Below are 24,814 nucleotides of genomic sequence, written 5' to 3' on the forward strand. Positions count from 1 at the left end.
GGTAGCTCCATTGGTCTTCTGTGACTTCACTAGTCTGCCACATGCTGCTCTGTAAACACTTCACCCCTCAGTTCGGCGTCTTCTTAGTATGCTGCTCTCCCCTGCACATACTCTTCAATTCTGCTTCAGATCAATTTCACCTTTCATGGGGACTTCAGCTGGCGGGCTTCCTTCCATGGTGACTCCTGCACCTCGGATGGCTTCACCGTCTTTAGTTATGCCTCATGCACGGCCTTCCAGTACTCCTTGCTCTTCTTCCTCTGCCTCACCTTCCTTGCCCAGCTATGCATCATCTTGGATTTTAAATATCCTACTCGGGTGCTTTGAGTGGCAACAAGTAGATCGCACCTTTGAATATTCACTGTTCTGGATCCTCATTACCTCTGAGATGGTCTTCTTCGTCCCAGTGCTGTTCGCATTATGGGAATTGAAGCCCATAGAAGAATGTATGATATCAGTTTGTTCCCTGTTACTTTTAGTTGATCCATGCTGCTCTATGAACTGAGAGATGTTAGAATAAGGGGAGGTTGTGGAAAGCGTTTGTAATTCCACATTAGAGTGAGGATTTCTCATTAAGACAGAATTATGACAATAGAAGATTCTCACCTTTAATTCCTGACCTTTTGAGGTACCAGCTTTGTTCTGTTTTAATAACTTTTTAGGACAGGTTCTTTGGGCATTGGACAAACTAGTGCATTGATAGCATGTCATTAGGTATGTGGGAATGATTTCACTTTTATCCTCTGAAGAAGATGAATATAGTGTCTCCACTAGCAGAGTCACTGCTCTCCCCATATAGCAGTCTCCTCCCATTTGATCCTTCCCTCCGTTACCACCCCCAGGGTTAGGATCAGGTAGCGGCTGCCTTTCCCTGGCCACATGGGAGGAGTCCTTAGACCAGGGTTTGGTGATGACTCTTCATGTCCTGCCTGCTCCCAACCAAAGTCTCTCTCTGGTTTGGGTCAGTGTCAGAGGTCATTCTTGGACCTCTGACATGTATTTCTATAATTTGCGTATTTTTATTAAGATTTTGGTGATGTGCAGATTGGTGGTTTGCTCTCCAATGCCTGTGATGTGTGCCCTGTGGATGCAGATTGCATACTCTTTTTTTTTTTTTTTGGTATATATTTTTTTCCCTTAATTTGCAGACTGTCAGTTCGATACCCCTCTTTAAAAAAAAAGCGAATAGATTTGTTATTTTGGACAGTTGTTTTTTTTTGGGGGCAAAGGGGTTCGTCAAAGACATGTCCGGAAAAAAAACAGCCGATGTAACAACGTTGTACCCTTTGGAGAGGTGTGTACGTACTGAGAAAGGCATGGTGGTAGAGTTGCTTCCTGTTGCATGGTGTCCTGAGGGATTATAAAGGCTCGCCTTTGTGTAATTTTGTCAGGATGGTAGAGTGGGCAGCAGAGGTCAAGCAGGTGAGGGTGTTGTTTGTGAGGCGATACTTGCAAAGCTCCAAGTGTAGGTAGCGTGAGAGGCTGTTGGTAGAAACCAATCTTCTCTGCCTTGTTCGTGTTTAGAAGAAATGTGTGTGTTGGTTCATATAGTGGACTGAGAGTTGGGTATTAGTTGTGGGTAATTAGTTGAGTCCATGTGAAGGCCAGGCTCTCTCAAGGACAATTGAAGATGATGAAGGGGCCTCTGGTGAGTTGCACCCGACAGCTCACCCAGCCTCGGCTGACCGTACTATGGAGCGTTCTGGTTCTCGGGTGGTGTTGCCTTGGCCTGCCGTGGTGTGCCTGGGCTCTGAGTATGTTTCTCCTTGGTGGCCCCTCCAGGTTTTATGAACTTCATGAGCTGTGTTTTGAGTTCTGCTATCATTTCCTACTGACTGTACTTCTCGCTCTGGTGCAATGATTGCCTGTTTTAACCATTAAACTTGATAGACCGCAATGTACATCTAATTCTTCTTCTTGGGTTGTTGAATAGAAACTGTCAAGGAGCCACAAATCTGTGGTTGAAATGCAGGATGATGTCTTGGAACTCATGAAATCCGCTGTGAAGGATTACCCTCACTCGAAGGTAAGTTTGAATGTTTTATTGAAGACACTTCGGCCAGAGGCCTTTTGTGCATCAGAATTCCAAACAACAATGCATTAACAAAAAACCTAGAACAAACACAGCGATTAAAGAGAAAGCATGGACACAATTGTGATATCTATACTTGAAGGTAAGATTGTCACGGTCTACATATGTATAACGGAGTCCCTTGGTGTGTTAAGTTCTCACGGTTAACCATAAATAGGATTAAACACTCCAACCTCACCCTCTCCATGCTCTCCACTTCACCTCTCCCCTCCGTCCCATCCCTACACTCTGAAACACCAGCACTTGCTTGCGACAACCTCTTTCACCTGCGATGTCATTCCTCACCTGTTGGCGCTATTTTAGGATTACTTCCTGCGGATCCAAGCCGTGCTGAACTCCACCGAAGTCAACCTGCAGCATCTGACGGCGCTGGTGGATTGTCGCAGTGTGCACTTGGTGAGTGTTGCGAGGGATTACCGGGTGAATGTCGGGGCAAGTTGTTTTTAGATGCTGTCAAATGGATTGCTGAAATCCATTTCACTAATTGGCTGAAGAGAATGGGATTCGGGCTGCAGTGATCCACTTCTAAGCTGCTTTTATTGGCAATGCCTGTAGAATGAACACACAGTGCAGAGGAAATGGACTACAATTTCTGCAGATAAACTTCAATCATTCCTAGTTTTTGGAATCTTTGCTTTCAAAAGAATAGTGAGCATACTTTAGATTAAAAAATAAATGGTCTGAGACTGCCCTCAGTGGCTGCTTTGGGTAAGACAGATGCACTCGCCCCACCGATGCTGGAGTTCCTTGTTTTTTTTTGTTGGTAAGGTTTTTCATTTGAAATCTCTCCTTTACTGTTTCGGGGTATGCATACTTTTACAATTTATCACCCTACAAAAATGTTATTCGTTTAATAGTACACGCTTCATTATTCAAATCTCACCAACTGCCCCAAAACGTTTAATGTATCAAAAAGAAGAAATATATAAATATTGAAATTGTTGGCCGGACTTGTGGAAATGTACTTGCTTATGGACGAAACATGGATTGGGGAAGAGATTAGTCGATGTTGTTTATGCCTTTGCTAGAGTTGGCTTGAGTAGTCGTACAGCCGCGCTTTGCTCCACGACCTTAACCAACACCTGCAGAATGTGGGTGAGGTTAGGAGAAAAGAGAGGCCTGTTTGGAGATCCGGTGAAGGAGTGTAGAGAAGGAAGCACTACTAGATAGAGGTTGGCAGAAGAAAGGCTCCCTGATCTGCACAGTGCGCATGTCTTGAGCCAGTGGGGCGAAGGCAACGGAAGGACAGCAGCAGCCAGAGGGGAGGGGAATATGAGAGGGGCAGCCCATTTTAATGAGATATTTTGCCATAAAAAAATGAAGCCAATTTAGACATGACTGAAATACATCCTGTTGAAACCAGACTGCTCAAGTGTCGCCATTAAAGACATCAATAGGGCATGCAATCCTGCTTTTTTCTTTGAACACTGGGACTTGTAGTCTTGAATTTAAAACCACAGAAGCAAAACTGTACGTTCAATAACGCAAATAATGAAAACGACGACTGGGTGACATACTCACACATGGAATGGGGACGCCTGATAGCACTGTGAAATTATGGCATATATTCTGAAGCTGGCTTCCTCTTGAAGCATTTCTTGACAAGGCCTCCAAAAGACAATAGGGTCCCACCTCCATTGAGGTGAGACATCCACGGTGGGTCTCCTTGGCCACTGGCCCCGTAGACGCATGTCTGCTTGCTCTGCAGTCTCACAGGCTCAATGGGTGCCTCGCGCCTCTACTCGGGAGCCATACTTTGCTAGACATGTGCAGTTTGACATAGTGCAACTTCCGTCCTTTGGGTTGCAAACCATGTGTGAACAATGAAAATGAACAGTGTCACGTTATGTCTCCTTGTGTGCAAGTGTTTGTGGTATTTGCCATCAAATGCGTGTCATGTAGCAAAAACAAGACCAACAAATCTTAGTTGGAGGTAGACCCTGATACGTGTAGCCTACATCATATATGTTTATGGAGTTAGGGTAGGCGTAGGCGATTGGATTGGTATGGTACACAAAATGTCGCCCTCATTTGAGCGCTCCCGCAGTCACTGCGAGTTTGGAGGTGCACAAAATGAGGGTGGCGCGCTCTTCCTGGGCACAGTAATGGGGTTCGGGATTTGCGGGGGTGTCCCCCGCTTACCAGTTTGGAAAGCGGGGGACACGTAAAAAAAAAGCAACAAAAAAAAAACACCCTGCGGCGTCAATGGAGGAGCTGACACCGCAGGGATCGCAGAGTGCGGGCAGCACACACAGAAGTGTGCCGCCCTAAAGGCAAGTGGGGTGGAGGGTTGGGAGGGTTAATGCAGGCAAGGGGAAGCGGACACAGTGATCCATATGATCACTGCGCCACGCCATAACTGCCCTCGGCATTTTCGGCATTGCAGTTGCGGGCTGCGCAGTGATCACACAGATCCATTGGATCTCTTAACCTGTATTGACTCGTCTTATCCTCTACTAAAAAAAAATTATGCACGGTATGTTCGGGTGGTGCTTTGGCATAATACACTGAGTAACCAGCACATTTTTTGAAGAGTTGCCACCTCTGTGCGGCCCATGCAGGCTGCAGGTGTGACTCAAGGCCTCTTTTGTCTTCGCAGGATTACGTCCAGGCTCTGACCGGTTTCTGCTATGATGGCGTGGAAGGCCTCATTTACCTCGTCCTCTTCTCCTTCGTCACTGCCCTCATGTTCAGCTCCATCGTGTGCAGCGTCCCGCACACCTGGCAGCAAAAAAGGTAAGCCTAGCAAGACGCCCCGGGGAAACTGGCAGGCGGAGGACTGTGCTGTGGAGGGAGGTTAGGAGGTGTCCTTTTGTAGGGTGGTCGGGTGGTAGGGTGGTAGTGCAGAGGGCAGCGGACTGGGCAGGGGCAGTAAGTGTGGCCTGCATTTAGGACCGCTTCTCTTGAGGCCAGGCCCCAAAAAGCGGATTCCAGGCCAAAGAAGAAAAAATGAAGCCAATAGCTGCTGAGAAGAAAAGAATCCAGCCGCCGCCAATAACTAACGAATCCAGCCGCCGCCAATAACTAACGAATCCAGCCGCCATGACTGAAAACAAAACTGTCAAGAGAATTTTACAAATATGGAGTGTATTGGTTGCAGGGTCCAATAATAATTTTGGGGGTCTTGCCAAAAGTTTGAAGATCACGGTTGTAAAAGGGTTCAGAAATGTATTTAATAAGGTATATGAGCAGTGGATTCGGCTGTGATGGTAGTGCAGCTACGTGGATAGCTGTGTATAGGTGCAGTGTGGTGCTGCTGCGTGGATAGCTGTGTAGAGGTGCAGTGCGGTGCTGCTGCGTGGATAGTTTTGTAGAGGTGCAGTGTGGTGCTGCTTAGTAGATAGCTGTGTAGAGGTGCAGTGCGTGGGTGCTGTAGATGTTGTGGTCCTGATGAAGTAACAGGATAGACAAAAGGGTAGATAAAGAAGCTACACTGACTTTGTACTATGTCGTGTGTGCTAAGTTTGTGGTGCTAGACCCGGTGTATTGGGGTTTTATTTTAAATAACCGGAACGTCGAGGCATTGCTTTTTCTTATTGCAGGGCATTGCAGACATTTAGTTTACCATATATTCCCACTAAAGATGTGTGAGGCATCTGGCATTCCGACAATAGTGCATGGTACGTTTTGGAGCAGATACAGAGTATTGCAGCACGAGGGGGCTGTAGCAGCCTAGTGAAGAAGGATGGAGTGTGTTGGTGGCAACGGTGCACAGTGGCTTTAAGTGGGATTTGCATCCATGCTTCAATGGGCCCGTACTAGACCTCACCCTAGCAAATGGTGAGTGATCATGGGAGTCGTAGTCCAAAACATCTGGAGAGTTGCAGGTTGCAGACCCATGACCTATGGTTTTTCGAACACAGTATCCACACTCCAATGTCATTCACAGGGGTGCTTAATAGTCTCTGTGGAAGACAATGCTCTGAGGCAGGGGTGCTGCAGGAAGCCTTCCCATAGTTCAAAAGGTCATAGGGCGAGGGGGGATTTTTGCCTCTCCCCAGCTGCTCCATCCAGAGCGGGAGCTGCTGCTGTCCTCCTCAGCTTCTCGGTCACCATGCTGCATCCTCCCACTTTCTGTATATGCACTTCACCTCGTCTTCCTCCCTCTCCTCCTCTCTCTCCCTTTGTCCCTTTCTCTTTCTCTCTCCCTCTTTCCCTTTCTCTCTTGCTCTCTCTCTTGCTCTCTCTTTTGCTCTCTTTCGCGCTCGCTCTTTCTCTTTCTCTCTCTTTCCTTCTTCCTGTCTCCACTTCCCTGTTTCTCTTCCCCCAGTAGCCATGTGTCTGCTCTTTCTCCATGTGTGTACTGGATCGTTTCCATTTCGTCATTCCCTTGCCGTCTGTAGAAATGCAGATTTCCCCCAATACTCCTTTTGCTGACCATGAACCTGTGTCATCTTCTTCCCTGTGGTTCTCTTAGCCCCTTTTACTGCCCTACTCCCACACCCCTGTGTGGGTCTTCCCTGTTTTAAGTCTGGTGTCTCTCTTGACGCCTGCTTCTCTTTGTCAACCTCCATTATTTTCCGTGATATAATAATAATAATAATAATAATAATAATAATAATAATAATGACATTTTTATTTGGTGGTTCTGGCCGGCTTTTTCCAACTTCTGAGCACTGTAATTATAAGTGACGATGCTACTCAATTTATCAATCACACAAGGATAAAGGCGTGAGTCGGCTCTGTTGAGATTCTAGCTCTGTCCTAAAAGCTGACCCCAGGTATCGGGGGTGAGTACTTAACTGAGCTACCTCCTCGTTGGCAGTCTCTTCTTTCCTTTGCTCTTTTTACTTCTATTGTTTTGTTTCAATTAATTGCTTCCATTCTATTGTCTTTCTTTATTGTCTTTTCTCTCCTTTTTTGCTCTTTCATTTTGTGTTCCCTCTTTCTTTTTGGTCTTCTAATGTATGTCCCCCCCGCCCCCCCTTCTTCATTCTTTATTTTCTGGTGGAGTCACTGTGACTCTCGCAGGTGCCAGAGCCACCCTGGGGAGGGAAGAGGTGTATTTTCGTTGATGAACGTTTGACTGTGCTTGGTGAACACTGGCTATGTGGTAGGGGAAAGGGGTGGGTCCTTGTTTTATGGGGGGGTATCTGTTTATTTGGGGGTCCTTTCCTGAAAGGGATGTTGGAGGTCCTTTCCTGAAAGGGATGTTTGTTTTCAGTGAGGGGGCACAGCAACCTTGTCAAATCTTCCTTTTCTGCTTCTCCGCCAAGAAATGTGATTACTTGCTCGCCAATATGTTCACCACTTCAAACAGGTTTCCAATGATAATTATGTGTTCCTATTGGAATCCTAAACAAGAAATGAATGTGGAAAGTGATATGCGTTGGCGTTGTCAGTTCTGCATTTACGTCAAGGTCGCATTTGTGCAACATGCGAGTTATCGCTGATCAAACTTTCACAAGTGGAAGTCTGCCGCCACCTAGTGGTCAAATAGATTCAGCTCCACATAAACTGCTATCCATTGCACCTTTCATTCTCTTCCATTAGGCCAAAGTGTATCTTTTATTGAGTATGTGGACTCAATTTGTTCATTAGAATTGAAAACCCAGATTTGACGCCGAACGTGTTTGGATCTGCCATCTTGGTGTCTGGCCTTATTGAATGGTTTCTGTAACAGGGGCCCTTCTAGAGAGTGCTGTGGAATGCTCAGATTACTTAGCTGTAATCTTCATTACTCATAGTCCCACTCTTCCTCGTCATAATACTGAACAATGCGGCCCCCGCCACTCCTACAGGAACTTTACCCCAGATATATAACCTCCCACTTACCCACAACAGACCAGTACATAGCAAGCCAGTGAATACACTCGGCCCTTCCACACCACGGGAGGTTGCCGCGGGTCGGTAGTAGTGTGACGAGGAAGACAATGACTAGGAGTAATGAAGATTACAGGAAAGTAATCTAAGCATTACCTCCACGTCCCTCGTTCTCATCCAGTACTCAACAATGAGGCATAACTGAGCCAAACCAAGTGGAAGGGCCCAAAGGAAAGCAGGAAGCAAGAAGACACCCAGGATCACTGCCAATACAACAAGTTTAATGAACAATTGAACAACAGAACATCACAGCTGGGCCACGGACAGCACCCCCACACCAAAGGAACCATCCCAAGAACTGTCCACATTAAGCCCATAATGTGTAATAAAGGTATTGGGGTCCGCCCAGGTAGTGGCCCTGCAAATCTCATGCAAAGCAACACCCTGAGCATCCGTCCAGGAAGCAGCCATACCCTTGGTAGAACCACCCTGCACACCCAAAGGGACAGAAAGACCAGAGGCCAAATACTCCATAGAAATCACCAACTTGATCCAGCGACTAATGGAAAAAACCAAAGCCTTCCTCCCAGCCCCACCTGCACCAAAGGTAACCAGAAGGCTGTCGGAGGGCTGAACAGTATCTGTTCTGACCAGGTACTCCAGGACTGTACGACGCACATCAAGGGAGTAGCAAGGCGCCTTCTCACAGGACAGAGGGTCTGGAAAGAAGGCTGGGAGGACCACTTCCTGAGTCGGATGGAATTTAGAGGCAACTTTAGGCAAGAACCGTGGATCACACCTCAAAACCAAGCAGTCAGATAAGACAGAAAAGGGGGACGGCATGGGAGAGCCCCAATCTCCCTCAACCGCCGTGCAGAGGTGATGGCAACCAGAAAGACGTCTTGAGCGTAAGGTTTTTAACATCCACAAGGCCAATTGGCACAAAGGGAGCCGACTGAAGAAAACGCAAAACCAGGGGGAGATCCCAGGGAGGTAAACATGAACACACAGGAGGCCTAGAAGACACCAGGCTCCTAAGGACCGGCCCAACAGACCCAAATCCAACAAAGGAACACCAAAACCCTCCAACAGGGTCTTCAATGCAGCCCACTGAGCCCACAAAGTGGCCAGCGCAAACCCTTTATTGAAGCCATCCTGCAGAAACTGCAACACCCCCGGGATACCACAACCCTGAGGGGGAAACACTGGCCACCCCACAACAGCTGAGAAAATGGACCCAATGTCTTTCATTGGCCTTTAACATACTAGGCTGCATAGAATAGAGAATGGTCTCCACCACCAAAGCCAAGAAACCCAAAGTCAACCACCTTGCCCTCTCAGGAACCAAGCAGACCAGCGGATCACAGGCAACCCTGCCCCCAGAACCCTCCCGTAGAGGACATGGCCAACTGGGAATCCTCCAGAAATCCTGGAACTAGAGATCCATGCGCACCGGAAACCACCCCCTACGAGGCCAAAAGGGAAACCTCCAAGATCACCAGAGAAGAAATCCAGTGAATTTTCTGAATTACACAGGAAATGAGAGCAAGAGGAGGGAAAGCATACAGGAGAACCCAGGGCCACTCGACATTCAAGGCGTCCACTCCCCACACCCCTAAGGACGGGAACCGAGAGTAAAAACCTGGCAACCTTGGCCAAGGAGGGGGAAGCAAACAAATCCAACACCGGTGTCCCGAACCAGCGACAAACGCTGCAAACACCTGATCGGTCAACACCAACTCCGGGCAGACCGGGAACACCCGACAGACAATCGCCAACCACATTCTCCACCCCCCTGAATGTGTACCGCCTCCAGGAAAATCAAATGATGCTCAGGCCAAACCTGATGCAACTTGCCAGAGCATTCAGGACCCTGGACCCCGACCCTCCCCAATTGTTGACATAGGCCATGGCAGCGGAATTGTCAGTCCGAACCAACAGTCCGGCCCTGCAAAAGGGTCCAGACCACAGGAGGGCCTGATGAATGCCCGACAAATCCCTCCAGTTCGAGGAACGAAGGAGACCCTCCATGGTCCACCGTTCCTGAGCAGAAAGAGACCTCGCAAAGGAACGACTGGAGCCAGAGAGCTCTGGCCCTGGGCAGAAGAACTTTCCCACTCCTGGTGCAGAATTGCCACCCTATGAACACCAGGTCCTGGGAAGGGGCCAACTGAGACTTCCCCCCAGTTGATCAGGAAGCCCCACTACAGGAGAGACTGACAGACTAGGAGAAGGTGAGATTGGAGAGTGGAGCGGAGATCTGCCTTAATCAGCCAGTCGTCCAAGTACGGGAACAGCTGGACCCCCTGCAGATGTAAATGAGCCACTAACGGAGCCACCACCTTTGTAAACACTAGTGGCGCAGACTAGAACCCAAAAGGAAGGACCCGGAACTGATAATGGGCCCCTCCCACAGAGAACCTGAGGAACTGCTGATGCGACGGGACAATGGGCACATGATAATAGGCATCTTGCCGATACAAGGAGACAATCCAGGCCCCCCTGCTGGACCACGGAATAATCCCCTGCAAAGACTCCACCTGAAAACAAACACCCCTGATGAAGGCATTCAGTAGTTTCAAATCCAGGATTAGACAAAACTTCCCCTGAGTTTTCAGGACCAAGAACACCTTAGAGTAGAACCCCTGACCCCACTGGAGCCAGGGCACAGACACTTTGGCCCCTTTGGACAGAAGCTCGGCCCTTTTGGCAGGGTCCCAGGGTAGCGTAGTCATGATCCAGGACTGTTGAAGAGGAGAAGACAAAGTCCAGCTGGTAACCCTCCCAAACAATCTGAAGGACCCAAGCATCGGAGGACCACTGCTCCCACACGGGCAAATAATGCATGAGACGACTCCCCACCGGCCCACAGTGATTGTCAGGACGCTGGCTTAGGACCCCCAGACCTGGGATGGCAGCCCCTGGAACAACGAAATGGGCCATGCCTGCCCCCTGACCCACAGCTCCAAGGTGCAGATCACGCAGACCGCCGAACCGGAGGAGCAGGCTTACGCTAAAACCTATTGGTGTGCTTGTCGGCCAGGGACAGCCGATGAACCTTGTCTTCCAGAGAGTCCCCAAAAAAAGTTTAGTGCCGATAAACAGAAGCCGACTAGCTGCAGCTTTCTGGGAGTTGTCGGATTTCCAGTCCCGCAGAAGAAGTTAACGACGATCAGAAATGCAAGCAACCATGGCCATGGCGGTGCCCCTGATGCTATCATAGGAAAGATGGAATAGGAGTTGGACCTGGCGCAGCATATCAAGCACAGGAGTGCAGTCCCACCCCTCTTCCATAGCCTTACGGAGAAGCCAGAATCCCCCACATCCATCTTGGCCATAGACATTGGCCTTCAGTGCAAGATGCGAACCCACATGAGCCTTCTTCAGAGCGACATTAGATTTACAGTCCACCGGGTCCCTAAGGACAGCAGCCGTGGAGCAACGGCCCACCAAACTGGAAAGGTCATGCCACTCATGGAACGCCTTCGTCTTAAGATCAGGGGGATCCCCAGTTTCAGGGTGTGCTTATATTGTCCTATCTTGGAATCAGAGGTGCACCCCCCTTCTACCGGGACAGAGAACCCCATGGAGTCCCAAACTTGTGAAATCACAGTCTCAACCTCATCGCGGAAAATATATTTTCCTGCGGCCTCATCATCGGAGTCAGACCCCATCGAAGAACTGACGGAGGCAGCAGAGGCTGAAGAGGAGGAAGAGGAAGAAGACATAGAGGAGGAGCTGGCCCTATGCCTGCGCCTGCCTAATGAACCCTCATGTTCCTCAATGGCCTGCTTCATAAGGACTTTGATCTCCTTCTGCGACTAGGAAAACTGCAAAGCCACAGGTTTCTTGTGCTTTTTCCTGGAATGTTGATGTTCAGGACTCCGAGAAGCAGAAGGAGAGTCCACATGGCTCCTCATCTGAGAATGATTGCCCATATTACCACACAGCACAGAAAACGTTGAAAACCCCAAGCAGAACGCCATCCCGATACAGCAGAAGCTGTTACCAGGCAACCATGCTTCAAGGGAAGCAGAAACAAGGAGATGCGGCAAGCCACACAGAAAAGGAAAACCGTCCCACCCCCAGTCAGGCCACCCAACCTCCTAAGAGCCTAAAATAAGGAGAGGAAAAGCCCCACCCTCAACCAGGCACCCGCCGTAAGAGGAGAGAGGGCTGGAGGGACACAACACAGCGACCGGCAAGCCGTAGCAAAATCAGCTGCGCCACAGCAATAAACCAAGAGGCAGAAGCACCCCAAGCCCTGCAGAAGGTACCCGCCAGAAGGCCTCGCTCAACCGGGTCCCAAACCCCGCAGGGAGCCCGCATCTTACCTGGTACACGCCGCAGCCCAGCAGGAGAACGCCACTACGGAAGACTCTGCGACGACGTTCCCCAGAGCCCCGCTCCGGGAACAACCAGTCCCTGTCGCAGACTGGAGAAAATTAACTGGTGTGTTGTGGGTAAGTGCAAGGTTATACCTCTGGGGAAAAAAAAGTTTCTGAGGGGAAGTGAGGTCTCATTGGTGAGTACTGTGATGAGGAACAGGGACGTGGAGGTAGTATGTGTGTGTGTGTGTGTGTGTGTCTTTAGTAGATCGCACGACTCTCACATGGCACGCAGGCACTTCTCTTAACGTGTTTCATTTGGATTGGGGTCGATGTTGGGCCAGTCCTGTTTTTAGTTTGGGTATTAGGTGGCAGAGCCACCTTTACGCCAAAACATTTGCATTAGAGTATAGATTGCGAGAAATTGCATATGCAGAGGGACACCAAGCTTGAAGCTGTTATTTGGTTATTCCCCCCTTGATGACTGCCCGTGTCCATGCGAAAACCTATTGCTTTTCCCACCTACTTCCTGTCCCGCCCCTTCCAAAACACCTCCTCCTGGGATCTCTTTGAGCTACCTTTATCAAGCTTTACCATCAAACTTTGCTCTCAAAGGGCTTGCTATTCTTTTTTTTCAAAGCAGTTTTCTGAAGGCTGATGACTTCAGTGGGACTGTAAACACGCTACTGATGTAATAAACATGTCCAAACTAGGTCTGCCTTCAGCCACTCGATTTATAAGCACTATGTGTGTCTTTCACTGAAGTCCTGTTAAAACAAGTATTGGCAAAGCAAACAGTTTTGGCTTGTGTATAAGTATTAGGCATTTGCCAGGCACTGCTATTAGATGCCCAGGTACTCGCACCATTTTGCAGCTGCTACCATCAATGGCCATTTAATACCACTATGCAGTGCATGGCAAGTGCCCTTCCCATCCCTACACAGAAGCCCACACTGTTGTCATTGTCAATGCTTGTTTGTCTTTGCATTGTGAGAGTGGTCGCCCTGGCTTTTGCCCTTATAAATCGAACACAACATGCCCCAGCATACAAAGTAAGAACACCGGGCTGGGCTAAATGGGGCATATTGGCATGGAAGCGAATGCGGGCACTTTGTCACCAGGGGAAACTTCGAGCAAGTATGCAGAGTTCCGCCTGCCAACGCAACATCGATTTACATGGCGTTCACTGAAGTGCTGAGATGGGCTTTTCAGTGACTGATGTGGTGTGTGCGGGCCTGAAGCTCACTTACTAGACTGCCCCCCCCCCCCACCCTCCACACCCCTTCACCACAACTGTTAGAAGACGACATAGGACTGCTGCCTCTCTTCCCAGACCCGACGCACATAACTTGCACTAGTGTTAATTTATTTACCTGTAATTTGTTTTTTATCAAAACCGTTACATGTTATCAGGAAATAATAACTTTCCTCTCTAATACATCACAGTACATGAATCCGTGTTTATTTCAGTTAAAAAGACCCATAATTCAAGGAAGTACCGTGCAAAACATGTACTGTCCGGCATACATTTGATTATATAGATCAAAGCACCCCATGATAATCTCCTTGATTCAAATAATACATAGCATAACAAAGTGCACACATGCTTTGCTGGTGAACATTTGCACATTGGTGCACAAGTCATTTGTTGTGGTTTATTAAAAAGCACTAATGCCTGGCTAGTCATCTTTGATATCATTTGACTCTTTGTGCCATTTTTCATGTATTCAAAATCTACTCAACTTGAATATGTAGAAAAGAAAATTTAGACCCAAAAAATAAATATTTATATTCGATTAAAATGAAGAATACTGTGCACGCTGTCCAGTTACTGTGGTCTTACTCTGATCTTCAGAGCTTGGGAGATCTGATTGGCTACTGCAAGTTGGACTGCGAGCATCCCAGTGTTTCGCCACAATAAAGCACTTCTGTAATTGTGTTAGTAGCATCTTTTCTGAGAATTGGGAGCAGCGTTGACTTCCCGGTTGGTCTATACTAAGGGCACGAAGCATTGGACAGGCCGATGTGTTCTCCTTGCCCACATGGAATCCATGGTGTTCGGGGTTCCATCTCTGTTCATGTTGCCAGAGGAAGAACTTGCAGCCTAACCTGGCCAAATGGTCCTGGTACCTTTTTGGGGTGGCCTTGGCCATGCAAGTCTCCCAGCCTCGAGTCTTTGCGTTCAAAATATGAAACGGTGAAAGAATTCAGGACGACCAAGGGAAAATCCCATTGTGTGTGCGCTTCTGATGGGTCCCCAGTGGCTTTCCATAAGGTTTTAGTGTATGTCCAAAACGTCGATCCCTCCAGAGTCAAGAACCTCCTATTTATATAGAAGCCAACCAGGGCAAAGAATTGTGTGCCGTGGACCTCCCAAGGTCGCCATGGCATCTCTGTAAATGTGGCTGTGAAGTTTGGTCCATTTACCGACGCAATAAAGCTAAGATCTCAACTCAGCGGCACATGTCATTGAAAGGAACCCCCCCTTCCCCAGCGGTGCCTTCGTGCTCTGGCTGGATGGGGTGAGGTCTATGTTAAGCAACTCTCTATTGCTGCCAGCATCGAGCATGTCCTGATGCGGCGCAAGCAGCTCTCCAACTTTCAGGTGGTTCTAGGATTTGTACGGTAGAACCATTGGCCTAGTCCTTCTTCTCTTTCTCCCCCTCTGATAATATATTGCATTATGTCCTGCAAAAGTAATCCCCAATACCTAATTTCCGTACAATTCGAAATAGACAAAAAATGTGTACAGGAGACGGCCATTTTCCATGGAAAGATTACTTTTACAGCTGAAGGTCATTGTGTGTAACTGGGGGCGAGCGGTATGGGGGGGAGGGGAGGTCCAGGAACAGCTTTAGAAAATGCCTTGGATAAAGTATACTCCGTGCACAAAATATTCTACAGCACAGCTGGCTGAGACCCCAACAATTCAGTTGTCTGGGAGGTCTGAGCTCTGGCTAAAGGTGCAAGAGGGTGTGTGGCGTCCGCCACAGTTCTGCAAACGCCAGGCCGGTGACCGAGGGATACAGGGGTGCCTCCCCTGCCTTCACGCTCCATGTGTGTAACCAGTGGAGAGAGTGACTGTACAAGTGTCCACGGGTGGACTGGGAACCAAAAGAGGCCCTGGAAATAATTTTCAAAGTGGCCCCATATTACACACTTTCAGCAAGCCCAACCCTTTGCCTATGGGAACATTTGGAAATACCACCCAAAAGAGGCCCAGTGTGCAAAGGCCTACCAGGAACTCTCCAGAGTTCCCTATAAGCCAGTCCATCCTTCAGGTGTCCAGACGCTAGACTTTTCAGCTCCATCTACTTTGCACACGAGCACGGGTTTCCTTCCAAAGTCCTAGGGAATTGTTTCCCACTGCCAATGAATAATCTGCTTTTTGGTTATGTGTATTACTTACAAAAGACAGCAAGAAATGACTGCGTTCTGTAGCACTGAGATCTACAATCTGCTTCTTTTTCAAGAGTAATGTAAACCAGTTGCCCTAACCCCCGCCCGCTCCCCCAATGGGCAGAAATTGAAGGAACCCAAAAATAAACTGGAATCTGTTTATATAGCTCAGTGAGTTAGTTTTGCACCGGAGAGCTCTATGTAGCCTGTAATCACAGGTTGGAATTCTAAAACATTACCCCAACCTGTCCTTCATCCTTTGAGCTGGGTAACTTCTAATATTCCAGAGATTAGCTGCAGCAGTAACCTGGTATGCCATTTAAATAAGTGATATTAGTACCCGTTGGGGGGAAGTGGGTGTGGTGGCCTCCCAGCCAAAGAGGAGGCTCGGAAACGGGGTCCTTACCACAACGGGACAGACCCCTTTCTGAGTCTCCTGAGAGAGGGAGGCCGCCGTCTTCCCTCGGCGGGTTCTCCAAGTAAGTGCGCTTCCCCGTGCCCCGGCATCCCATCCCCCAGACCCCTTTTCCACTGAACAAGGCACCCACTCCCCACTTACCTTCTCCGTCCATATCCATTGGCTGCGCCGGGAACAGTAGTGTTCCCGGCGCAGTTCCAACGTCAGTATGGCCGCCATGGAAAGCAAGATGGGACTACGTATAGTCCCTTCTCCCCGATCCATGGTGGCCATCTTTATTTTTATTTTTTTTAAGTGGCTAAACACAATGTACGAACTATAGTATTCCAGTACAACGTGCCGGGATACTAATGGCAATAAGCCCAGAGTTTGGGGGGGAGGGAGGTGAGGGGGAGGGGCATTACTATTTCAAGTAATGCCCTGGGTCCTGCATTACGTAACTTTAGGTTCCCGGGGTAATGCCCCTCCAGCTCGTGGCTTATTGCTTAATTATGCAAAGAGAATTCACCATTGGCACTTGAAAAATGTAAATGTAGGGCCATGCAGACAGAAATGAGATTATTCTGTAGAAATGCATCTTGCCCCTTGTTTGTTCCCCAGTTGACGGCTGAAGGAACTTCAGATGAAGGGCAGGCTGGCAATAGTGCGATCGCCCTGCTTTGGGTACTGTGCAGAATGCAAAAGCTGTGCAATCTAAACCCAGCAGACCCATAGCAAGTCGGGCCGCAGGAGTAGGAAGCACTTCCTACAACTGTTGTCAGATAGCTCAGTGAGGTGTGAGCTCGCAAACAAGATGTGTGTAACCTGCTGGTCACGGGTTCAAATCCTGGCAGGGCAAATTGTGCTATAAATCCAATTCTGTGGAACTAGCTAATATCTCTTGGAGACCCGCGACCATCTGTTCTAGTGCAGCGCTGACACCCACCCTTGTCAGGAGGCGTGGGCCAAGTTCTGCACATACATTCAGTGGAAGTATGCAGAACAATTAGGCCACTCACCCGATGTTGGCCCAGTTTGCAATGTGTGCTTCCCATGCTAGCAGTTTCTAACTATGCAATTTCTGAGAAATGCGGGTGAAATGTCAGTGAAATCGCAAAATGGTGGCAGTTTCAGCCATGGGAAACTTGAACTATTCGGGGTTTGCATGGGCAGACATGCCACCTGAAATGTGAGGTGAAATTCACCAATTTTGCTTTGCCAGTGGAAATGTCATCCTGCCCCACCTCCCCAGAATCCATGACCTTCCTCACACTAGTCTACACTTGGAAGTATGGAGAGTTTCCATTCTCACTGATCACTCACATACTCGTCTTGACTTTCACTCTGCACGCCGACCAACATCTGAACCAGCTTCCCACGTTTGTGCAGGGCTGTCAGAAGATGTGGTGAGGCCCGGGGCAAAACATCTGGTGAGGCCCCCTTACAGTTTTTTGTACTCGGCCAGCGGCGGCACATCCGCAAACAGGAGACTCGAGAAATCTACCCTTGAGTTTGTGTGCAGGATCCTAAATATGGTTTATTACTACAACTCCAAACCAACTACAGCAAAGTTAGATTTCTCTACTGAAGAAAGGATCATGCCAGACTAACTTTTTTATCATATGAATACAAATATATAAGATGGCATGAGCTCTCCACTGCGCCACCTCCAATTCTCTGAGGGTCAGTCACTTTTCCAAGCAAAGAGTTGAGGGCAGATCTTTCTTCGGCTGGGGCGTCCCTCTGGAAACAGCCTCGCTGAAACTTGAGGAGAACCATCTCCGGTTCCGGAAGCACCTCAAGACCTGTCTCTTTGCTTCTGCCTTCTCGCTTCCTCTCCCTTGATGATCACCAGCTTGATCCATGCACTTGTTACCTGGTCAAGCTCTGAATTTGGGCCCATGTCCCTGCCTGTCATGTTGCAATACTGCACTGCCTCTTGGCTCCCCTGCACTTATGGTCTGCATCTGTAACCCTACAGTCCCCGCTCTTATTCTCCCCCCGTTGACTGCACTTATGAGTACCCACACTTAACACCCGTTGGCTGCACTCTTGTTTCTCCTTTGTTCCTGCACTTCTGCATCCTACCCCACCCTCGGCACTTCTCCCCTCCCCCTTTCCTGCTCTTGCGCGATCTGAATGACACAAGGCCTAGTAAGATCTGTGTTTTGTCCTACTCTTTTGCTTCTCCCTCCTTGCCTTGTCGTGCCTAGAAACACATCTGTAAAGGCACGTTATAAATGCCATATCATATCATTAAGGAGCACACTGCCCCTGTGTGCGCATTAAAACGCACATCATACACGGTGATAAAGGATGTACAGTGGAGGCTGGTACATTTCTGAATTTAAGAGGCTTACATGTTTGTGCCAATTAGGCAGGATCAACAGAGCACAGTGAGGGAGCCCAAACCAAACAAGGGTTGCTTGAGGGGGGGTTCTCACTCCCAAGAAAATGTTTGAAACATTGGGTTAAAAGTATGCATTTTAGAGCACTTTCTTTGCAAAATTGGGTAGAAATCCATACAGTTTGCAATTGGTTTTGTATGGAAGCACATGGAAATTCCCAATAGTTGCAAATCACAAATTGTGCATAGGAACATTTTCCAATACATTTCATGACGCCTTTCCATGTGAGATATGCTAGTATAATAATATATTCATGCTGGTTGTTCTAATTATGTCCATGCAGGCTGCATCAATATATGCCATTATTGCCATGTACGGACTGCCAGCCACTAAAAATGCCATGCCACAAAGTATATCCAGGCTGACTGTTTACAATAAGTGTTATTACTGGCTAGATTGGCCTACATTCAATGTGGGCCAATTTAGCAAAGTAGTATGTTTGCTTTAACCTTGATGCATAGTCCTGTGCATCAAGGGTAAAGCAAAAAGAGCACTGGCAATGCTAACAGTTTGGGCATTCGTGTAGGCATGGGCAAGGCACTTCTGTATTGGTATTAGCTGGCCTTTGATAGCGCCAGTGCAAAATGGTTTGTGTACCTGAGCAGCTAATAGCAGTGCTTGGTAATTGCCTAATACCTATACACAAGCCAAAACTGTTGGCTTTGCCAATGCTTATTTTTAAAAGAACTTCAGCGAAATACACGCAGTGTGTTTTTAAATTGAGTAAATTGAGTGAGTACACCAGTTCCGTGTTTACAACTCCAATGAAGTCATGAACTCTCAGAAGACTCCTTTGAGGAAACACTTGCAGGCACATCGAGGGCAAAGTTTGATGGCAAGACATGTTTAAAGCTAGCTCAAAGAGTTCCAGTGAGGAGGTGTTTTGGGTGGGGAGGGCAGGAACTGGGTGAGAATTGCCATAGGGATTAGCATGGCCATGCAAAGTCATTTCACTGTTAGCACCTGCATTGATATCAATACATTTTTAGGTAATTGAAATCGTGATGTGGGGTTAGCCCTTGCATGCTAGGGGAGTGATTAGAAGGGAAGTGGTGACGTGAGACTTCACATTCTCACAGCAGTCCTTAAGTGTGAGGTTTCAGAAATGAAGGCAAGAGGTAGCTGCTTGTAACATTGAAGCTTCACCAAAATAGTCTCATTCGAAAATGTTGAAAGATGTTAGGTGTCCCCACACAAGGAAGTTTGCCCCTTCCTCACAGCCTCTGACGTTAGCGCCTCTCCCAACATTTGAAGTGTTGGTCTCCTTTACCCCCTGACATTTTAGCCAAGGTGCACCTCTGATGCCATGAATCCACCGCTTAATGAAATGGCCCCCAGGGCGGCTACATTTAGGGTTGGTGCTAAACACACACTCACAAAAAACACTTTCACCCATGCAATCATCCACCAGTTACACAACTCCATACATTCATGCATACATAAAACCAAACACAGCATTGACATAAACACCAACATGCACGCATGTATTCATACATACACATATACATACTATTTTAATTTAAATACACATATACACTTTTAATTTAAAATAAAAAAACACTTACCTTACCTCCATGCACCCTTAAAAAGCATACACGCAGCCGACACGTAGACACACTGACTGACAAGAGAGAACTCCTCTCCTGTCAGTCAGCATTATCATGCTGAGCAATGTGAACACACTGACTGACAAGAGAGAACTCCTCTCCCGTCAGTCAGCGTGGTCATGCTGAGCAACGTGAACACACTGACTGACAAGAGAGAACTCCTCTCCTGTCCGTCAGTGTGGTCATACTGAGCAATTTGAACACACTGACTGACAGGAGAGGAGTCCTCTCTTGTCATTCAGCATGTCCACGTTTTCAGCTGAATGACGGGAGGCAGCAGAGCTCACTTCTGAGCCCTGCTGCCTCCCATTATTTTGCGGTTTGTTGCGGAGCCAAACGGTTTCGCAACAAAGAGCAAAATCATTGCAGGGCAGAGTGCAGACAGCACAGTCTCCCGTGTGAATAAAGGACACGGGAGACTGTGCTGCCTTCCGCTTAGGAGAGGGGGCCGTGAGGCCCCCCGCAAGTGCGAGGCCCGGGGCAGTTTGCCCCCCCTGCACCCTCTCGTGACAGCCCTGCTTCATGCCCACGCAGGCTGTATAGCATCTCCAGACCAGGGTCCGACTGGGGCATACAATGATCTCGGGCACCAATGAAAAAGTGGCCCACGGTTGCAAATGGCAATTCATTCCTTTTGTGACAGACTGTTCGATAAGTACCCAAGGGGGATGTAGAAGTGTGGCATCGACACTTAATTAGGAAGTAGATGGACCGTGCATGTCATACTTGCACCACTAGATGTCCGTGTTGCGCTAATATACAATCTGATTTTACCGCGATTGGCTGTGGAGTCTTTACAGCCAGCAAGTTTTAACACAAGCGCACTCTTAACAGATGAGAATGCGTAATTATTTCTGTCATTTTCCTTTGAAACTGTCTGTTAAGCAAACCACAAAAACCAAATGTGTGCAAGCATCCGATGTTTATCCTCTACATCACGTCTCCCTTATTTACTTGGTTACCGATTTTATGACGATTTTCTGAGAAGTTGATTTAAATATCGTCAGTGTTTTTTTTTTTTTCAATGACACACTTGACAGTGGTGGTTGGGGATGGTTAGCATTTGCGATAGCACAGACGTGGATAAAATGAAATCTAAAAGAGAGAACGAGGGATAGGTGTAGGTTAAGTTACATTTAGCAGTAAGGTTCGGAAAGGTGACCCGTCCACCTTTCTAAAGAAGAATTGACAAAACCGATAGGTTGGGCTTTTATTAAATACAGTGGTAGAAATGGAAAGAAATTGGTGGGGGTTCCCCCAAGGGCCGAGGGGTGGTGCCCGAGGAGGCGGGGTTAAGGGGGCGCAGCTGGCAGTTGACCTCTGATCAAAGGAAGTGTCCCAAATAAGTTTAAAACGGCACTATTTCTTTCATGCTGCTTATTTTCCAAACTATATATTAATTCCACTTTAAACCACTTCCATGGCACTGATGATGAGTTACTTCACTATGCAGATAATAGTTTTGACCAGTGTAGCTGAGTAAATATTCTTTAAAATGCACAATTTGCATTCAATTTTATTTTTAAAAAAACTTCCCCTTGGGTACTATTCAAACACAGTGATTTCTGTTCGACATAAGCAACGTTTTCCTTTACTTGAACCAAACTCAGCACAGCTAGTCCTCTGAAAGCAGTTGGGTGGCTGCATCGTGTGTGATGTTAATAGCGTTATTTATTTATGCAATGCTGGTCGGATACCTGTATATTTATTTATGCAATGTTTGTGGGATACAGGTATCTGACAAACATTGCATGAATAAATAATCCAGGTCCATGTATCTGACAAACATTGCATAAATAAAGAAATCAACCCATCGTGGCTGAGGACTGTAACTTCCTCTTGTGACCTCTTGCATGGGGTCACTAGTGGAAGTTAGTTTGATCGCAGGCGCTTTTTTTTTCTCCGCAGGTCAGGGGTTTGGGGCGGCTGACTCTGGCAGGATCCTGAGATCCGGCTACACATCTGGTGCCGGATCTCAAATCCGGCGCGGGCCGGCCCAATGACCAGCACTGCTTTAAATAACATTTTGCGCCTCATATGTTCAGTACATCCATGCTCTGCCCCGTGATAGCCCTGCCTACCCCCCTGTTGCTATCAGACGCCAGAAGAAGCCTCATTTGCTCAGATGCTGCCATTATGTAATTTAAGTGGTTCTCTACAGCCCCCATCTGTCAAAGAATGTTGGCGTCGCTGCTCTGTAAGAAAGGAGGCCGAGGACGGTGGGCCGGTGTGGAGGGTAGTCGGACAGCTGGTAGGCAGATGCGGAAAACCTGTGGCGTTGACAAAGTGCCTATTACCTGTGTGCTGATATGTAAACTTTTCGTTCTTTGTGGTGGGTCAAAACAGCTGTGGAATTGTCAGAAGGGCGGGTCCAGAGTTGTGAAGTGTTGATTGAAATTGAAAAATGGAAAACCGATAGGGTTGTTGATGGAGGGTGGGTAGGAGTGTGCTACATAGACTGGACCTAGTGGCTCGTCTGAAGGGACTGAGTGAAGTGCAAGCTTTGAGAAGAGGAGAGGTTAGTTGAGGGATGGGAGAGTGAAGGGTTAGTTGTGGCGTTGAACCCTGGCTCATGGTTATGCATTTCTTTGAGTGACTGCGGTGCGATGTTATGTAGCAGTGTCACGTCAAATTGATTGGTTGCTCGCCTGAGAGAAGTATGCCTGATGTGCTGGCATCCATGTTTAATAACTTGGCGTGTGCTGGGTTGAGAGAGTATCTATTTCTCAAATCCTTGTTTGGTTGTTGTTGCCTTGCTCTCGATTCTGAGAGGATGGGCGAGTGGCGGGAGAGGAGATGGATTTGTGTACTGCAACTGGAAGCGATAACTGAGTCAGTAGGAATGGCAAAACCGATACGTTTTTCAAATACGGGGGCGGGAGTTGGGGAATCCCACCGGACCAGTTGTTGAAATGGAAAACATTTGGAGGGGGATCCCACAAGGATAGGTGTGGGGGCGGAGTTTGGAGAAGGGGGCCGAGTTCCGAGGAGAGGAAGTTCAGAAGGGGCAGAGCTGCCAGTTGAACTCCGATCAAAGGAAATGTTCGTAAAAATTACGTAATTTCTTTAATTGCATGAAAAGCACACAAACCCCATGGTAAGCCTACCGTACTATGGTTTGTGTAATCACCATGCGCGCGAATGCTGGGGGCTCGGTGAGAATTGCATTTTCCCAATGGATTCGGCTTTGTGCGCACTGTGCTTTCAGCTCTGTTACAGGGTCATAGACCCTCAGCGAACCTAATCTGCTCTGTGGGAGTGCACTGTGCACACAGACTCACACAGAGCACATTAGATCACCGAGGCGTGACCCAGGTTCGCCAAGGTTTGCCATGGCTCCTGCTGTGACATAGGTAGGTGGGGGCGAAGCCAGAAGGACGCCCATGCCACCAATCTGCTGTGTGTGGCTCTGCCCCCCACTCCATACCGTAGCGCTTCAAGAGCTTTGGTTTGGGTTTTCTTTGTTTAAATAAATGGTAATTAAAAAAAAATAACTGGTGAGCATTTTTGGGCTGAGGCTGGCTGAATCCCGAGATCCGGCTACACATCTGATGCCGGATCTCGGATCCGGCGAGAGCCAGCCCATTGTCTAGCGCTGCACACGACTGAAGCCTGTGCTGCAAATCTGGGGCCTCTGAGATGCTGCTTTTGAAACCTCGTTACGGACAACCAGTGCTTAATTTGTGCCGGTGTTAGCCGGTGGCCAACACCGGCAGTCTTTTATGGGCACCGGAACTAATTGATGCAAGCCGCGCACGTGTAATTGCTTTGTTTGCTGAGTTCAATGATATCTATCTCGTGCTCTGCTTGAGTTGCAGCAGGCCATTGCTGGCTGGGCCTGGTGGGACTACAGCAATGAAACAACAGCCAATGAAAATGAATATTCTGTTGTTACTGTGCAGTATTTTCTCAATTCTGTATAGTAACACAGAATATACAGTTTTCATTGGCTTTTACTCTGGGCCAATGAAATTAAATATCATTGTTAGTGTGGGAGTGGGCGACGTGGGTGTTGTTTTTGGGCACACAGACAGCGAGGCGCCACCTTCACTTCAGGAGTTGCTATTAGGGTGTGACGTGACGTCCTGTGAGAGCTGAGGAGAGAGCCTGCTGCCTAAGCCAGCCCAGCATGTGTCGTGCGGCCTAGTTTTTGCTTCCCAGTCAGCCGGCTTATTTTTCGTTTTGTACCCTGGTCCCGACCTCTCCCGACTGAGGAGACTCAGTCCCCGGCTGCCAGGACCCCACTGACTTCAAAGAAAGCAGCCTTAAGCAAGTAAGTGTGAAGCCTGGCTGAAGGTGTGTAGTGCTGATTGGGCCAGGCTCCGTCTGTCTAGCGCGGACTGCGGTACCTTGGTGGTGTCCCCTAACTGTCCAGTGTCCAGACTCTCTGCAACACTAAAGTGCGGCTTTCCTTGGCGAACCTGCCACCCCCGCCACCAGCTACAAACCCCGCCGCCACCATGTGTGTCAGAAGCGCCAACTGCATGCCTGGTGGCAAGGGGCCTAGCCCTGGGGCACCGCACGTCGTCTGATTGAAGGACGCACACACGGAGAGATAGGAGGAACTTCTTTATTCTAGTACAACCAAGCAAGGACTGACCGCTTACCGCGCACGTGCCCCATAACTCCCTTGCCCAGTCAAACTCCGCCTTTCCAACGGAGGGGGCTCATGAGCGTTAACCCGTTGAGCCCCGGGTAACACTACCCCCGAACAATATGTCCAAACAATAACTCAACACTCTTCAACAAGTCTCATCGGCTTCCTTATGAGTCGTCTCGGCTTCTCACCTCGAGTCCCAGGATCTGGCTCCTCTTCAGTC

At 48.2% G+C, this 24,814-nt stretch overlaps 1 protein-coding gene across 2 annotated transcripts in view; it reads left to right on the top strand.

Annotated features, from left to right (window-relative positions):
• TTYH3 (tweety family member 3) overlaps nt 1-24,814 on the top strand; it is a 646,372-nt gene that overhangs the window by 573,909 nt on the left and 47,649 nt on the right. For both annotated transcript variants that reach the window (XM_069647607.1, XM_069647608.1), the window contains exons 9-11: nt 1,934-2,026; nt 2,396-2,488; nt 4,692-4,828. In XM_069647607.1, coding sequence (XP_069503708.1) covers nt 1,934-2,026; nt 2,396-2,488; nt 4,692-4,828 — 323 coding nt within the window. The remainder of the gene's footprint in view (nt 1-1,933; nt 2,027-2,395; nt 2,489-4,691; nt 4,829-24,814) is intronic.

The sequence above is a fragment of the Ambystoma mexicanum genome, chromosome 2q (assembly GCF_040938575.1).
Source record: "Ambystoma mexicanum isolate Mex_15411 chromosome 2q, UKY_AmexF1_1, whole genome shotgun sequence".
Taxonomy (NCBI): Eukaryota; Metazoa; Chordata; class Amphibia; order Caudata; family Ambystomatidae; genus Ambystoma; species Ambystoma mexicanum.